At 42.3% G+C, this 17,918-nt stretch overlaps 1 protein-coding gene across 8 annotated transcripts in view; it reads left to right on the top strand.

Annotated features, from left to right (window-relative positions):
- Positions 1-17,918, top strand: part of PIKFYVE (phosphoinositide kinase, FYVE-type zinc finger containing) — a 64,426-nt gene that overhangs the window by 17,073 nt on the left and 29,435 nt on the right. For all 8 annotated transcript variants that reach the window (XR_013922259.1, XR_013922260.1, XR_013922261.1 and 5 more), the window contains 11 exons: positions 1,869-2,026; positions 2,799-2,910; positions 4,596-4,743; positions 5,233-5,400; positions 10,699-10,761; positions 12,676-12,805; positions 13,143-13,323; positions 14,649-14,723; positions 15,379-15,486; positions 16,571-16,711; positions 16,973-17,099. Coding sequence is in view for 2 of the 8 variants with exons in the window: in XM_080346396.1 (XP_080202522.1) it covers positions 1,869-2,026; positions 2,799-2,910; positions 4,596-4,743; positions 5,233-5,400; positions 10,699-10,761; positions 12,676-12,805; positions 13,143-13,323; positions 14,649-14,723; positions 15,379-15,486; positions 16,571-16,711; positions 16,973-17,099 (1,411 nt within the window). In the remaining 6 variants the exon portion in view is untranslated. The remainder of the gene's footprint in view (positions 1-1,868; positions 2,027-2,798; positions 2,911-4,595; positions 4,744-5,232; positions 5,401-10,698; positions 10,762-12,675; positions 12,806-13,142; positions 13,324-14,648; positions 14,724-15,378; positions 15,487-16,570; positions 16,712-16,972; positions 17,100-17,918) is intronic.

Here is a 17,918-nt window from a genome sequence, read left to right as displayed (position 1 = left end):
CAAATCGTAGTTTCATGTGGTGTTCCCATAAAGGTGGTTACGGTTTCATTCTTGGGAAGTGTGTTATGTATGGTGGAGTTGGGGCATGTGGCTCCTTGTGGGTTAAACTCTGCAACGGTTGCAGCTGTAATGCAATGCCCTGATTCTGTATTTCTCCAAGTTCAGATTTTCCCTTTCATAGGCCGCGTCATCAGAAACTTTAAATGGCTGCCTCAAGGTGGTTGCACTATGATGAATGAATTTAAGCTGTTACAGCTTATCGGCCCCTCTCCTTGTTTGCAGAATAAATATAACATTTTGTAGAAGGTTGTAGTGACGTACTTGTTCGAAGAAAAGCCAATGTGCCACAGTGTTCTGTGTAATCCTGTTGTCCCCCCCTGACAGCAGTCTTGTAGGTGGCAGTTACTAGACAATGTTCAGCAGAAAACAGTGTTTTTTTTCTTTGAGGGTGAGGAAGTGTTTCCAACAATTGAGGCAAAGAAGATGCGGAGAAAGGAGGAGAGTGTTTTTTCACACATTAAAAGGTTCAAGATTGCCAATTTAGAATCAGGAAGACTAATTTCTGTGTTGTCAGGTGTTTTCCTGCTGTCAGCAAAGCACATACAAATATTCCTGAGGATGCAGAAACACTCTAGTTCCTGCTCAGTTGCACAACTCCTTCCAGCGTGCTCTGTAAATGGATAACCACGTGAAGGAGAAACATTCTTAAGGCACATCTTTACACCACCTTGACCAGCGTGTGTATGTTACTGCAGGAAAAATGAAATTTTAAATGTTATGAATACAACTTGGACCAAGATGATCAAGTCCCAGTGCACTTCAGCTTCAGGTGGTTTAATTTCTGTCTATTTCCTTCCCTGGGGAAAAAAGAGGGTTTGTAGTATTGCTTCTGTTCAGCTAAGAGCAGAAGATGTGTTGTCAGTTAATGAAGGATTTTTTTGTGAATTCCCGCTGTTGGTTTAATGCACTTTGCATGCGGAGCTGACTCTATATCAGGAGTTAAAGTTTAATGTGTTCCATTCAGAAGATTAATGAACTTTGCTCATGAAATAAAAGGTAGGGGAGGATGTATGTACAGTGAAGGAAGCACATACTTCTGTGAACTAGAGGGCAAAATCCTGTAGTTGAAAGGATTTGCTGTTTTCTGCCAGTTTGTCCAGTTTACTGAATCGCCGTGTGAATTGAGGGTAAACTACAAGGCAGTTGAACTGTGGAATCACCAGTAGGATCAAATCTTATGATGCTGTGACATGTTCTGTTACTGATCCATTTGACTCTATACCTGGTATGGAAGGGGAGCTGCTAACACTGGTTTTCGGATTATACCCAGGGTAGCCGGTGCTGGAAATAAAAGCAGAAAGCCAGTCCAGTTGCAGAAGTGGAGCAAAACTCTTGGATCTCAGGGCACCTTTGGGAAGTGCAGTAATGTGGGTCTGGCAGTTAACTGGAAGGCTGAAGCCAGTTAAAATTTAAATAAAGCACTTCTTTTTGTGTGTGTTTCTCCTCTCCTTATTTGTCTTCTTCAACAAAAATCGAATGAGTGAGGCATTCGAGACAGTGAGCTGCAGTGCCTCTTCTTCACCCCTTGGGGTGCTCTGTTCTCTCTCAAAATAATCCCAGATCTGAGGATACCCACTTTTTTTTCTTCCTTATTCTCAACTCTGTATGAAAGAAAGGCTATAAAGAAGCTGGTCTTGTGTCTGCTGTTTCCGTTTACATCTTCGCGTAGGTTGTGCAGAATGGCTTAGATTTTATGCCTGTTTGTGGAGGGCTCTTGATCTAGAAGCTGATTGGAGGGCACAGGCTGATGCCCTTAAAAACAGTGCTAAGGTCAGACTACTCAGTAACTTGCACACCTCCTTGTCCAGGATTCGGTCCAGCTGAAAGATTTGTGGAAGAAAATCTGCCACCACAACAGTGGGATGGAGTTTCAAGACCATCGCTACTGGCTGCGGACACATCCCAACTGCATTGTTGGAAAAGAGCTGGTCAACTGGCTCATCAGAAATGGGCACATAACCACAAGGTAACCCTGAGGCTTTAGGACAGCAGGTGTCATCTTTCTCTGTGACAGGAGGTTGTGAATTTTAGCTGATATAGGATGTCTTAGATGGCAGAGATAGACCCCTTTGCAGGGAGATGACAAAGAAGGAAAATTCAGATCTCTACTGGCAGGGTTTTGACTCCATGTGGCCCAAAACAACAGGGCACAGGAGGTGTCTGCTTTGGGAAGCAGCTTTTGGGACAAGTATCACTCAAAACAGCTGGAGAATAGTGAGTGTATTACGAAGACTGTCCAGAAATGTTCACTGGTGCTCTGAAGTACAAGTCTGCCCCTGTAATCAGATAGCACTAATAGTGTTTGTTAGCTAAATTTTTGATGGGCTGGCAGGCTATTAACCTTGTGAGTATAAAGGATCTGGTGTATTTAACTATGCGAGAGGAGGATAAAATTGCTATGGTTCTTTAGTGCAGAGCAACAGTCCTCGCTCAGTAGAGGGGCTCACTATGTATAACTCGAGCTAACAATATTGGAGGAGCACATACAATATTTCTCCGTTGCCTGCTGGACACCTCAAGTGAGTGTTCAGAGTCCTGGCAGTCTCTGTCTCTTTGTCTAGCTCCATGCTTGATCTGGTACAGTCTGCTGCCTCTCCACAATATTTTAAATAGTGTTTGGTTAAACATGGCAATGGGATATTGTTGTGTAGCAAGCGACTCTTTGTAGCATGTTTGTTCCGTAAACCATATGTGTTTAGAACTAGACTTAGAAAACATCTCTTTTCTTTTACCTCCAGGGTCCAAGCTATTGCAATAGGACAAGCGCTGGTTGATGGACGCTGGCTAGAATGTGTCAGTCATCATGATCAGCTCTTCAGAGATGAGTATGCTCTCTACAGACCGTTACAGGTAAAAGGACTAGGAAAGCTATGGTACTTGCTGAGTTTGGCTGCTCGCTAGAATCTTTTCTAATCCTGTTCTCAGCAGCCATTGTATGTTTTCTAAATAATATTTTTTGTACAGAGAATTGGAGTCTTTAGTGGTTTAAAGCCTGAGGAAGCTGCATTTGCCCAGAAAGCTTTGGGGTGTCCTCTGTGGAGGCTGGGCTGTTGCATGTAGTGCTGTCTAAAGTGGAGGAAAGGGCCTCTTATCTAGGCCGGTACCTCTTGTGGACACCTTCCACAGAGGCCCTGGCGTGGCACAGTCTGCTTGTGGTAGCTGTGGTATCATGTGCAGAATCTGAGACACAGCGGTGGTATTCTACTTCTTTTTCAAAACTCCTTATTTAAAAACTTCCAAAGAATGGATATTTTAGATATACAGTATAAGATCTTCTCATGTATTTTATTGGTAACCACCTTCTGATCCCCAGTGATGGCAGTAAGAAAGAATTCAGTACCTTAGCCACATGATGCGAGATTGGGAGGGGTTCTTTGTCGTGCCTCCGAAACAGGGCTGGCTAGCTGAGCGGGAGGCAGGGAGCCAGTGACCAGAGGTGCTACCCTACTGCATTCCATTGCAATTAAACTTGCTGAGGGGTAAGAGCAGTCACTGGCCTGAATGACTGGATTGTTTTTTTTGACTTGAAGAAGATATCTCTGTGGCCTCTCCCACCTGAAAGCATTCAGTTGAGAGTCTTCCATGTTCTGCAGCTCAGCTCAGCTGTCCCGTGGACCTCAGTCAGAAAGCTTGTAGCTGTTAGCGTCTTGTCTTCCTCATGCATTTCATCTCTTGCCCACAGTCACATGGTTTTCCATTGAGATTGCTCTGGGCTTCATCTGGCATCTCAGCTAGTTAACTGTTTGCTAGTAAAAGCTTGCCCCTAACTAGCAGGAGCTTGTGGATCCCTGTTCATAACTATTTGTAAGGGGCTTATGCCAATTTTTGTTCTCATCAGCTGAAAGCACTGTCTGATGTCACTGCTCCTGAACAAGAGTCAGGAGAAACGGTGTTGTTGACTCAGTTGCTTGCTGTACTCACTGTGGCCAAAGGAATGATAGTGAGAACTTCCTCTTGAGGAGACTGGAGGCATCGGGATGGCTGATGAAAATTGTTTAGAGGCTCTCCAGGTTCTCTGGCACTCTAGCCAGGCTTTGTTTTGACACAGTAGCCCCAGCTAGAGTCTGACTTGTGAGTGAAACTCTTGGAGCTGCTTTGGTCAGTCACAGAATTGTTCCAGTAACTTAGAATTAGCCTCCACCAAAAGCTGCATGTATATGCTGGTTTCTGGGCAAAGGATACAGTCATCACCCCCCTCAGCTGGGAATAGGAAGCATTCAAATCTGTTTAGCTGGATGTGGTGACAGAAAATGTGCAGTAGGATAAACTTGGCCTTTCATGCCACTCATTCACAACTTGTGTGGAGGTGGGGAGGACGCAGAGCCTAAGCACATGGGAAGTATAAAGAAATACTTGTTTCCTGTCCCAGTTCCTATTTTGTGCTGAAAAGGGTGGCTCTGTGACTAACCTGGCTCAGCCCACTGAGAATATCCCCTAATTTTTAAAACGTCTGATCTGCATTTGTAGCAGGCTGCTTTCTAAGGCCGCTTAATATTTCAGCAGAGCTGCATTTCAACACCTTTTTTTCTTCCTAGAGCACGGAGTTCTCAGAAACCCCATCTCCAGACAGCGACTCTGTGAACTCTGTAGAGGGGCACTCTGAGCCATCCTGGTTCAAAGACATCAAGTTTGATGACAGTGACACAGAGCAGATTGCCGATGAAGGAGAAGATAACTTGGCCAGTGAGTTTCACCTGAGTCTTGTTCTCACTCTGCCTTCTCCCCTGCTGTCCCTAGTCCTTCGGGACACAGTACTTTAACCATGTCTTGCTTTATGTGTGTGTGTTTGTGTGCGCGCATGGGGCTGTAAGGATCTAAGCAAACTATAAGCTAGCTAGTCCTTTTTCTTACGATGGATACAGTACTTTAGTATTTAGTGGAACTGATAAAGCTTCATACTTCTAATGGAGGAGAAGCATGTAAATTGCTGCCGTCTGTTTCTCAGGCAGACTTCTGCTTGATTTGGACCCTACAGTAATGCACTAAAGAATGCCCAGTATGTCAGCATGCACACATGAAGATAAGATTGGAACTATGAAAATACTGTGTTCCTGTAGTATTGCACACTGGTCTTTATGTATTAAAGACAATTTTTCTCCTCTCCGGTACCCTCATGATACCCATTTGAACCCTTCTCCTCCCCGTATCTTCCCCCTTACCCAACACTAAAAGACTCCGCCAGCCCTAGCAAGCGCACTTCAGTCAGCAGCTTCCAGTCCACAATGGACAGTGATTCAGCCGCCTCCATCAGCCTGAACGTGGAGCTGGACAACGTGAACTTCCATATCAAGAAGCACTCCAAGTACCCACATGTGCCCCCTCACCCTGCCGACCAAAAAGGTATGAGGTAGTCACCAGCTGGAGTTGCACATGATGGAGAGAGCTGGGCCCTAATAATACTGACCTGTTTGGACACTACTTTTGTAGCTGTCTTACAGAGGGGAAAATATGATGTTTAGCTGGCACTCACTTGCAGTTTTGATGTGCTCACCTCTGAGGAGGCTCAGTAGACCTGTCAAAACCCCTTCTCTGCAGAGTGTGTAACTTCCCCTGTGACTTTCTCTTTGCAGTTGAAGCAAAGTGTCTGGCCCATACATAATAGGGCAGATCCACAGATACAGTTTCTGGCTAACTGGGGTGGAAAAATAGTCTGTGCATAAACCAGTTTGATATGTGTCTCTACAGTCTGAGATTAAACTGGAAAAGCAAGCAAGCAAGAAAAACCCAAACAACAAGTGAACAAAATTAACTTGGAAGAGCTCTGTGCTGACTTCTAATTGTACCTCAATAAGCTTACATTTGACAGAAGAATCTTACTGATGTGCAATAAAGCCTAACTTAGTCCATATATGTACCATTTGTTCAAAAGCAAACATCCACCTAGGCGAAGCAGGAAGAAATAAAATGCTCAGTGTTGAAGACTTCTTTTGGAAGTTTTTTTTTCTCCTAAATAAATATTAAATTGGAATACTCTAACTATAAGCACAGTTCTTATAGGAAAAACAATGTGCCTGCCTGTTGACAGTTGCATTTTCTAAACTGAACAAGGGCTGACTGAAACCAGGGCTTGCCACTGGCTTGGGTCTAGTATATTCTAGTTGCTTTACATGCTGGGTAGCAATTGATGCCTTTGCTCTGCTTCCTTACCTAAGGTTACATCAGCTTTGTAGACGTCTATCTTTGCTGCTTCTGAGGAGTTTCTTATTCTTAAATATTTTCACCCCACCCCTTTGGTATATCCAACCTTAAAAGATGTTCCATTGTTAAAGAATGTAGACTTTTTCTAATGATTTCATTATTCTGTAAAGTCTAATGGATCTCTTCTGTTGTTGTGGATCAGAATGCAAGATTTTTTGTGCTTGCTTACAGATTGAATTTTCTGAAATGGTCATTGAAGAGAGTAGGGAAGGAGGACTGGTCACAGCTGACTTTTGATGTTAGAAATGGGAGCAAGAGTGAGGCAAATTAGAGCGGGCATATATATAAGTGCCTATTGTTGTCACCTTTTATTTGCTAAAAATTTGTCTAGAAGAAGAAAGTCAAACTGCTTATTTTTTTTTCCCCAAAGAGAGGAACAGAGCAGGTTTGAAATTTGAGCTGATGTCAGATGACTCAACAGTAGGAACAGGTTGTCAGCACCACTGCTGGATTAAATGAGCTTGAAACAGGCCCAGGTGTGCTGTATTACCCTATGAATTTACAGCTGTAGCAGGTTTATCTTTATCAGTGTGTGTTAAAGGACTTGTAGAGTGATAATCCTGGTTTCAAACATATCTTAGTCTTTATCTCCTTATACAAAACGCGGTACATGATGAAGGGGGAACGTAAGAGAGTCTGTCTCTCTCGGAAACTTTTGGCCAAATCAAGGCTTTTTATAGCCAGAACTGAAGTTCTTATGAGAAAGATTTTGGTGACGGAGAGCTCGAAGAAGATCAGCGGAAAAGGCAAGTGGTGAGGGGACTGAAAGGAGACAGACTTTTGCCTTTGAATTATGTATGTTGGCGGCACTCTGCTACCTTTGGTGAATCTCTGCTGACTGATTTTTGTTATCTGTTCCTGAAATGTGTGGATTCTTAACCAGGTTATTCTGTAGGAGCGTAATTCATAGTAGAAAATTGGGAACAATTCCTTTTAAGAGAATGGATTTCCCTTGAGGGGGAAGTATCAGTAATATGCCCAGAACTGGGATAGACTGGAGGTGTGAGTCACTAAAATGCGCTGTGGAGTGGTAGGGATTATCCTACAGTTTTAAAAAATCTGTATCCTCTGCAAATACAGAGGACTTACTGTACATATCTTTTTTTTATTTTTGGCATGAGAGTTTCTAGAGGAAAGACATAACTAGGGAGCAACAAGTTAAAATTAATGACAATATCTTGGATAGCCAGAAACACTTCTTGGCAATAGGGAGACCGAAATTTTGTAGATGTATGTTATTAAAGGCCTTCAAAAATTAGGACAAAAGCCTATGGTGATAGTGCAGTGCCTAGAGCAGTGAAATGGTGACTTTAAAAACTTTGTTCTAGAAATATTAAAGTCAGAGTGTGAAGACCTTGTGTTCCTGATTTATTCTGGCTATATTAAACAAAAGATGTCATCCAGGAGGTTATGGAGGATCACAATGATTAGACAGTCAGGACTAGATCAGCTTCGGTGTAAAAATGGGACGTAGTTATTTTAAGAGCAGAGCACTGTAGTCCATCAGCGACATGAGGTGTTTGATGCTGTCAGGGGTCAGTGACTTCCATATGACCGTGACAGGCACATGTATTTGGCTTGATTTCTTTGGAATTGTCTTTTGTCCTTAGACTGGATGACAGTGACTTATTTTTCTGTGAAATAATGAAGTAAAACTGAAGATCACACCCACCTTTTGAGGCTAGAAACTCTATTTCCTCACAACTGCGTAAATTATAGTCATTGGGGGAGGGACTGACAGGACAAAACATCAGTGCTCGAAGTGCAGGTCAACTTGAGTCCAAGTGGTTAGTGGGTTTCTTGAAATGATTAAGAGAGATTCAATTTCCACCAGTCACAGAGGTCAGCTGCTTTGAGGCAATGGCCCGCGAGGTGCCAGCTGTGTTTTAGAGCAGAGCGGTTTGTATATAGTCTGAGTCTAACAGCAAGATTTCTTGCAGTGTTACAGGCTGACTAATGCCTGGTGGTGTGTTGCCGTGAAATTCTAGTGACTTCCAGTTAGCTGGCTTGTAGTATCTCACAAGTGAGAACAGTGACTCATTTGTAGTAGTGTTTGCCTAAAGACAGTGGTACTTTACAGTGTGTATCAGAATGGGAAACAAAGTAAGATTTCTTTCTGCATTTAAATGGGGAGACGAGATTAAGTGACTTATTTTAAATGTGGGCTCTAGTTACTATTTTTAAAGAGATACTGTTGTCAATATGGGAAAATTTATTTTCTAAATGTCTTTGCAGCCCAGGATCCTCGATCCTGGCAGCAGGTATTTTGGGTAGTTTTTAGTGCCTGTGTCTAGTTAGGAGGGGGAAAGAGAAGAGAATCTGAGTAACCACGACACAGTTCCTTATCACCAGTGCTTGCCAAGGCTTAGCATGCTGCTGCCAGGGGCCCTTTGGATGCACCTTCTTTTGCAAGGGTGCTCCTCCGTTTTCAGTGTGTATCTGTGGATGCGTGCATCCTCTTTTGTGTATCTAGGGGAAAAGCTATGGTTGCTGGCCAGTCTATTTTGATGTTTTACCAGCGCAATCTGTAAGCTGGATAAAATCCATACCTGCTGGTTTACGTTGGAGACCTGCAAATTTCTTTGGGCATTTTCATATTTGCTTCCAATAACGCCCTTGAATATCCAACCTAGGAATTTGTATGTTCTGGGGTGGGGATTTTTGGTTCTTTCTGTTGTTTTGTTTTAGTGAAGCTGTTTAGGGAGCTTGTACGATAGTCCCTTGATACTTAACTGCTTGCCGACAAGGCTACAAAATATACTACAGGAACCTCCTCCCTCCCCACTTCTGTGGAGTGTGATGCATAGAGGGAAGATGTGAGGTAAGAGATATGTGTTTTAGCCACCCTCACCATCTCAGACTCACACCTCTGAGTGTGCTATCTGTCCAGTTGAGGTTTTTTACCTTGTCAGGAACTTCCTCTGGGGCACAACTGGAAACAAAGTTATAGGAGGTCAAGCTGTATTGGAGAGAAGCGTTCCTAATTTGGAGGTGTCACCTGCGTCTTTGTCCACAGCATAACTAAGGTTAGGTTTCAGCTGGGATTAACTCCTGCCCTGGCTGTACCAGTCAGGGGTATGTGTCAGACCTAATTTGAGTGTGTTTGCAGTAAGAGCTGGTGCTCTGAGCTGTCGCAAAGTGGAGAGGGATGGAGGTGCCAGTAGACGTGCTCATGTGTAGGTACAGCATGACAAAACTTTACTCAGTCTGTGGGTGAATGAATGCTGAGGGTGAGCCAGCATTTGTCAGGCAGTAGGTTGCTTGTAAGGGTAAACTCTTCATCTAAGCAAGAGATGAAAGGAATCTGAAAATAACCATCAAGCTGCAGAGATGTTTGCAACCCCTCTTTGGTATCTCAATCATCTTTTGAGTGTGTGTTTGCAAACTTGGCATCTGCAGACAAGCTCAGACTTTTAAACTGGTGGCATGTAAGGTGTCTCTTGAGTGCTGCTGTTCAGACTTGTGATTGCTTGTGTCCTGTCAACATTCCGTTGCTTTCTGTTGGTGTCTGAAGCTGCCTGGCTTTGCGTTCCCTTTGTGGCGGTAGGTCTGGACCGTTCTCAGGGAAGGTGATGAAGGCTTAGCTTTGGACTTCAGATCATCACGCTGTGTAAACAATTGGGCTAATGCTCTTGTTTTCCCACTCTACAATCACTTTTTGTAGAAGCAAGGAACCAACTGAAGGCACAACAAGCTAATAGTCTCGGGAGAAAAGCAGCTTTTTGTAGGTAGGCAGCCAGCTTGCATGGAAGATCAAGCTCTGGCAAGCTGAACAAGTGTAGTTGATGGAGCTGCATCCTGTTTCCGACATGTAAAGTGAAATACCGCTCTTGCTTTCCTTTGTTGCTGGGAGTCTGCCTCTGTCACCATGGATTCCTCATAACACTTCAGCCTGGCTGAGACTTTAGGCTTCCAGCTCTTGAAAGGCAGGCTGTCCTCTGTTCCTTCACTATGTCAAATAAATCTTATGGATGGTCTCTCTTGATCTGAGATATTTTGTTGGAATGTGAGAGCAAAATGGCTTCTGAAGCTGCATTTTTAGAGCAAAGTGAGAAGGCTGTTCCCTCTCTGGGTGTTCTCATGGTGTTTACTCACAGCTTAACACATTTGAATTCAGACTTAGAAAAGTGAAGTGTGGTTCAATTGGAAGAGCACACTCTTAATTCCTGGTTCATTCTTTGCTCGTGTCTAGTTTGTTTTGTTTCTTCGCAGTAGTAGGCACTATTTTCTTGCAGTCTTAGAAGTTTTTGATAGAACAAGAATGAGAGGATATTCTTGTCTTGACCACGCACCAAGCTGTTGCTAAATTGGTGACTGAACACTGAGATGAGTAATGCTGCTGCTTCTGGTGTGGGCGTGCACATTGTAATTATACGGGCGCACCAGTGTAACCTGTCATTGCTTTATCTCCGCCTATCTCCCTCTTCTCTCTTCTTTCAGAGTACTTGAATCCTGAAAACGGAGGGCAGCAGATGTTCTCCATTAGTGATGCCTTTATTAAAGGTAAGGAGAAACTTCAGATGTTGCTGCTGTGGGGTTTCAGTATAATGGTGAAAACTCAATACTCTTTTAATAGAGTGTTGACCCTTTAGAAATATTTACTTCACAGTAAATCTGAACTTATTTAGTGGCAAAACTTATATATAAACTATGCTGTAACTTTTTTTGAATGAACTTTGAAGCTTTAATTTGTTTGAATTCTCAAATTGCTTCACTCAAAAGTTTTTACTTTTTTTTTTTAATAAGTGTAAGTGGCAAGTCTGTTCAAAATTTCCCAACCTACAAACATATGTAACAGACACCAATTTTAACTTTCTGTGCAAGCAAATCAACATGTGATGTGATTAATTGCGCTGCTTCCACAGAGCAGTTTAAAGCTTCATCTCTTAAATCTTTCTGGGTTTCCTGCCACCACCACCACCCCTACTGGTACTGCTTCTGAAATGAAAGGCAATTAGATGCAGTTGTGAGTTTTAAAACCCATGTGCCTTCCAGTATCATGGGCATGTGTACTTTGGGGCTTTTTTTTTTAATTTTCCTAGTTAATGATGTTGATTTTGGTGATCTCATAAGATGAAATAAGGGGGAAACCCCAATGTCTATGCGGCCAGAAAAATAGCATCTTTGCTTAGTTTTTAACTGAGCTTTTGCAGGAGAAAGGAAAGGGGAAAAACCGATGTAACTTCTGCTAATCTTCTACACAGCTAATTTTGGATAGGGAGAGTCTAGAGGAGTGTAATTGTTGTTTGCAAAGAGTTTTTTTCAGTAGTCCTGCTCAGATTACTATTGTATAAGGATTTTGCAGTTGTGTCATGCACTCCTCAGAGTTTGAAGCTTACATACTTGCTGATGAAAAGGTATATGCTACTAGCATAAATTACTTATAACATAGTCAGCCATTATTTAGAATGGGGAAGTTTATAACTTCCCTCTATAATATCATAATACCTGTGTGGGAAATAACCTAATAACTCTTTCAAAGCACAGAAACTATGCCAAAATAACCTCTCCTCTTGGCACTGGAAAACGCAGAACTGTTCTAAGGGGTTACTGGACAATACAGTGATTGAAAGTGGTGGGCCCCCTCCCAGTAAGGACTGTTTTACACTGTTGAAACACCCTTTGTGCTTCCAAAACCAGAAATGGGTATAGTTCATATACCTGTGTATATGATGGTTTGGTGGATGAAGGTGAGAAGATATGCTGAGATATTTTGTAAAGCTTGTGCCACTTTCTCGACAGAACTTCCTTGAGAATTCTGTAGTATTAAATACTGAGACATAGGTGAGATGAACCAGCCTGCTGGCAGCAAAGAGGGGCTGTGTGTGGGATCAGGGCTGCAGGTCACATAAAGGTTCAGAAATCTGACATATGAATTGGTAGCGTAGCATTTCTTTAACAAGGCCTTTACCAAGATATTTTTGATACTTGTGCTGCAGCTTGAATGAAACAACTTGATCTTTTAAATGCCACTTATACACAGATGTCTTCAAATCAGCAGCTTCTTGTGGATCAAATTAGTGCCTTTGACCGGTGTCCTAAGTCTAAAAGCCATTATGATTGTGTATTATGAATATATATGATATTTGGAATCTGCTGCCTATTTACAGGCAAAACTGAAGTTTAAGATTTTTTCTTTTTCCTTGTCTTAACGAACTTGGTAACCATTCAATTCAAGAAGAGAACCCTTTGCTCTGTACTGGTGGTACAAGAATTTTAGTAGCTCACTTTTCCTTTGTACACTCACCACTGTTACGCTCAGTAGCGTTTGCTGCATCATGTTAGCATGACGTCTAGCACAAACTCATTTCAAGAAGCTTAGGCTTACGTCTTAGTATATTATTTCCTTTTCAAAGTAGAAAGGCACAGATGTTCAACTGTGACCTTATACTAACAAGGTTTGTTCATCTCTTGCAGAGTCATTATTCAACAGGAGGGTGGAGGAGAAGTCCAAAGAACTCTTTTTCACGCCTCTAGGCTGGCACCACAGCAATCTGGAGCTGCTGAGAGAAGAGAATGGGGAGAAACAAGCCATGGAAAGGCTGCTGTAAGCAACATGTAGAAAAAGGAATTTTCAAATCCCGAGTAACATTTCCTGAAGCCCCAATATTCCACCAGCTTTCAGTGGGACTTGTTTTAGTGTCTACTTCCTCAATTTGCATTGAGAAAGCAGCATTTTGACAGTATATTTTGGGTTTTTTTGCTGTGATTTTTTCTATACTGAAGTACAGGACCAGAGTTTACTGTAGAAGGTTCTAGGCAGCTGTTCGTTCAGAGGAATTCTGCAGTGTAGATGTTTAAAAAAACGACTTCTGAAATACGACATCAAATTGCTGCTCTGTATTCTTCTCACAACGAATCTCTTTGTTTCTCCTCTTTTACAGATCTGCTAATCACAACCACATGATGGCACTGCTTCAGCAACTTCTGTACAACGAGTCCCTGTCACTGTCCTGGAGGGACATTATTGTGCCTGTGGTGTGCCAGGTAGTTCAAACTGTACGGCCTGATGTCAAGAACAGAGATGATGACATGGATATCCGCCAGTTTGTCCACATCAAAAAAGTAAGTTCCAAACAGTGCATGTAGGGAAACAAAAGGATGCAGCTGCTGGCAGCACCCCTTCTTCAAAGAAAAGAGCCCCTTCCCACTGCCCCCAGCATGTCCAGTGGTGTAATTGGCCAACATGGCCTTTGGTTAAGATGGGGTTCTAGAAAACCTTGCACAGAAGGGTTGTTGCATGCTGTGAAAGGTGCTTTCATGCCCTGGAGGTGACCTCTTCTTCCAGGCTGTAGGCTGCAGAAGGTAACGAAGAGCAACACCTCTTCTGTAATGACTTGCTTCCTTTTTTGGTTTCTGCTTGGACTGGAAATGTGCTGAATACTGGATAAGTAGCTTGCAGGACTCTGTAGCAATCTATTGCCCTGTAACTATCCATTGTGGAGGACTGAGCTCCTCCTATGCTAAGTACAACAACTTTCTTCAAGAGGAAAACTTAATTGTTATGGGATGGTGCATCCGGTTCTGCTGGATGCCCCAGTGTTGACATTGTTGAACTATAAACCTGGAGTTGTGTGGCATACAGAGTTTCTTCTGGGAGGCTGATGTGACAAGAACATCCAAGGAGCTGCTGTGACTGAGGATCAAAGGCTTGGTCTTATTTCTCTTTGGCAAAATTTACCTTGGGAGGCCCCTTTTGTTTGGAAAACATGTAAAATATGAGAGCCTTATGATGCCGGTGGCATCTCTTCAGACAGCATCACTTGTGGCTGTGTCTCCTGAAACTCCAGTTCAAAGAACAGATGTTCAGGGCTGAAAGCTCTTGTGAAGCTTTAGTGAAAGCTGTTGTTTTCACATACTGATAACAGAAACGTCCTCTGAAAAACAACTTCTTCTGAGACCTCTTTCATGTTGTTTATTACTCTTGTGATTGGTTGTGACTGTAGGCACACCAGTCAAGTATTTGTGTTCAAACAGTAAGCAGAGGTTTACTTGGTTTTCTTTTTTCGTTTTTTTTGGGTTTTTATTTTCTTTCTGTACAATTCATGTGTTGTTAGTGGAATTAGCATGTGAAAAAGTATATGCTTTCCACGGCCTATAGAAGTTGGGTTCCCTTATTATATTCCAGAGTGTTCCCAGTTTAATAAATATGTATCTGTCGGGAGGAACATAGAGATCCGGGAACTTAGTACTTGTTTTCATGTTGTCCTTAGTTCACCGGACTTTAAAGAGTTGTATCCAGCATGACTGTATCTGATCTTTCATCCGATACTTGAGGATGTAGCTGAAACTCACACATCAGCTACAATAGGTATTCTATGTATTATTGTGACTGCATTAGAAGGTATGGGACTGTATGACAGTTCTAAAAATGTTATTTGCTTTATCAGATCCCTGGTGGAAAGAAGTTTGACTCCATGGTGGTGAATGGATTTGTTTGCACTAAGAATGTTGCGCACAAAAAGGTAATGCAGGCTTGATTAATCAAATGCTGGTTGTAGTGCATTCTGAGGAAACAAGTGTGCTGTGACTTGCTTTTTGGGGTTTGAAGTTTGTCTCACTACTCAGGAGGTTTCTGAGCTTTATCTAGTTTGAGACCCTAAACAAGGATGACTTTTAAAGCATTTTTTTTTCCAAGCTGTTGTCTTTTAGCCCAGAGATTCTAAGTGGGAAGCTTTCCTCATACATGCATAAAAAAACATCCTTTGACCCTGGAAGGCATCTAGTAGTTGCCTCAAGTTTTAACCCAAAATAGGCATTTGTAGTTCTGCCTTATGACAATATAGTAAAGCATGACTTTAAATAAGGCGGGAGGTCAAGGCAGAAGTGACCTGGGTGGAGGCTCCAAGGTGTATCAAGACTTCAGGATTCTTGGGGGTCACTGTAGAAACCTCTAGTGTTGCACTTACTGGACGGTAGCTGTAAAATTCCAACAACGGGGTGTAACTTCTTTGTAAGGAGGAAGAATGTGTGGTTGTGTCTGCAGGTGCGGGGAGGACAATGAAGACTTTTTTTTGGGGGGAAAAAATCAATCATGAGAAGTCTGTCTTTTTTTCCTTGTCTGCTTTTTCCCATGCAGGTGTTTGTATTTTCGCTTTAACTATTCTGTGTCTTTCTTAGATGAACTCCTGCTTAAAAAATCCCAAAATTCTTTTGCTGAAGTGCTCAATTGAGTACCTCTATCGAGAAGAAACAAAGTTTACCTGCATAGACCCTATAGTACTTCAGGTGAGAACATGCCTTTGTTCGAGGTCTCGTGATTCAAACAAAATGATGACCTGGACACATCTGGTTTTGGTGGTGTTTTGTTTTTCGTTGTGTAAGCTGGAGTTGAGTGAGTGGGATTGCATAGGAAAAACTTCCTCTTCTAGCAGTGAGCTAAAAATCTGCTGCAGTAAATGCCGTACAAACTTGCAGTCTTGGGCTGAGGGGTTTTGTTACGTGTATTGAGAGTGATCTTCTGATCCTCACAATTAAATGCAACATTTTAGGAAACGCTTTTTGGTTTACTGATGCATTGTTTAAGGAACATAATGTTCAGAAGGTCAGTGCTAGATGTGGTTTAGGTGCGTGAAGAAACATTAGGAAAGTTGGTGTAGGTAAGGATTAGGTTGCACCCATTTCTTGTCAGGCTTGAAAAAAATGGAACAACCACCAACCTAATGAAGTGACAAACTACCAAATGTCACTTGGGAACATGTGCCCTGCCCTGTAAGCAGGGAGATGCCTAAAGTATGAAAACACTGGAATGGATAGAACTTTTGACACTGTGTTCTTGTCTGAGAGTCAGTTTTTAGGTGTTTGCCAGGACACTTGTAACAAGGTGCCCTACTGAGCTTGGCCCATAACGTTTGTTTCTGTATTTGACTCTTTCCTTAGCAAGTATTTAAGATCGCTTCTGTTTGATTAATAGACAGGATTACAGGTATAAAACCTCTCTGCCTAGTGAGTTGGTTTTCTAGTAGAAGCTTAAACTGGGACCTGTCCTTTGTCTGATTGAGGTAGATGTATCTGCTATGCTTTCTAAATATTGATCTCTGTGATTATTTCAGTGTGTTCTTCAGCACATGATCATAAATATTTGTGTATCTGCGCTAAAGTCCTATAGGACCTTCTAGCAAAAGCTTTGTTTTTGCGACACTGACATGAATGTTTAGGATGCTCTACTTCTAGCTCTTTTCAAACATGTAGGAAAGGTTTTATAGGAAAGGTCAGCATAGAAATGAAAAAATAAAGGTAATATTAAGCATTAAGTATTTTTTTTCAGATGGGTTTGCAGCAGTTAACTGCCATACTTTTTTCCTGTCTGCAGGAAAGGGAGTTCCTGAAGAATTATGTACAGCGGATAGTTGATGTCAGACCTAATTTGGTCCTTGTTGAGAAGACTGTGTCCCGAATTGCCCAGGACATGCTCTTGGAACATGGCATCACTCTGGTCATCAACGTCAAACCGGTGAGTGCTTCCTGTCAGAGTCAGACTAGGTCTTGTCATGGATCTCTGTAATTTCTCCTTGTCGCAAATCCCCAGAAAAAGCAAAAGGTTGTCTGATTTTTCTTCTCTAACCAAATTCTTGTACATATTATGAATGTGTGTTTGTGTGACTGGGTATAACCCAGAGTTTATGTCTCAGCGAGAGGTTTCCTGTATCACACTGGCTTTCTATTTTTTCCTCTTTGCACTTCACATTCTTACTGTTCTTTTCCATATTTATAGCAAGTGTTAGACCGTGTGAGTCGAGTGACCCAGGGAGACTTAGTGATGTCAATGGATCAACTGTTGACCAAGCCACGTTTGGGAACGTGTCATAAATTTTATATGCAAGTTTTTCAGCTGCCCAATGGTGAGTAAAGCTTGACGTGTCTGAGCTTGTGTGTGAAAGGATAAATGCTTTGCTCTTCTTAGCTAGACCTGAACTTTTGGGTACCTTGTGTGATCAATTATTATCCTTCCTACTCATCTTTCTTCTGTTACATCTTAGCACTACGCTGAACTGGCTGTGCACAAAAACGCATGATCTTACTAAGATAAGACACACTCAATTTTAATTAGGCTGGCTTCTTCCTTCCTAACTGTTCTTTCTCTTCCCACCACTCTGGAGTTTGTCAGGTCCAACTTCCTGTTCAAAGCAAAAAAGCCTAATATCAGTGCAGGATCAGATTTCTCAGGGCTTTGTCAGCCAACTGTTGAAAATATTGCAGAACAGAGATTTCATAGTCTATCTGGGCACCTGTTGCGTTGCTTAGCTGTCCTCCTCATTAAGAGTTTTTCCATGTGGTTACAGAGAACAGCAGAGACTGGAAGTGACCTCAGAAGAGCATGTGGTCCAACCTTAACATATCCAGTCAAAATTTGCCTTGTTGCAAGTTGTGCACGCTGCCCCTTGTCAGTCATTGTGCACCTTTGAGAAATCGGGTTCCTTTTCCCCTGTAACCCCTTTAGGCAGTAGAAGCCTGCGAAGGAAGAAGGAAGAGGTGCTGCTTGGCAGGTTGCCAATGGTGCCGGCACACATAAATGCTGTTGATGCAAATCTCTGTGGAAATGCAATCTTTACATCTCTTCCACTTCACCGTGCCCCTTTCCAGCCTTTAAATTTCACTCAAAATCTTGTAGGCTTTTGACTTGTAAGAGTGAGCAAATGTGCCTGGGAGGACAGTGGTTC

The sequence above is a fragment of the Nesoenas mayeri genome (genome assembly GCF_963082525.1).
Source record: "Nesoenas mayeri genome assembly, chromosome: 6".
NCBI classification, from domain to species: domain Eukaryota; kingdom Metazoa; phylum Chordata; class Aves; order Columbiformes; family Columbidae; genus Nesoenas; species Nesoenas mayeri.
This window is presented reverse-complemented; position numbering and strand designations above follow the sequence as displayed.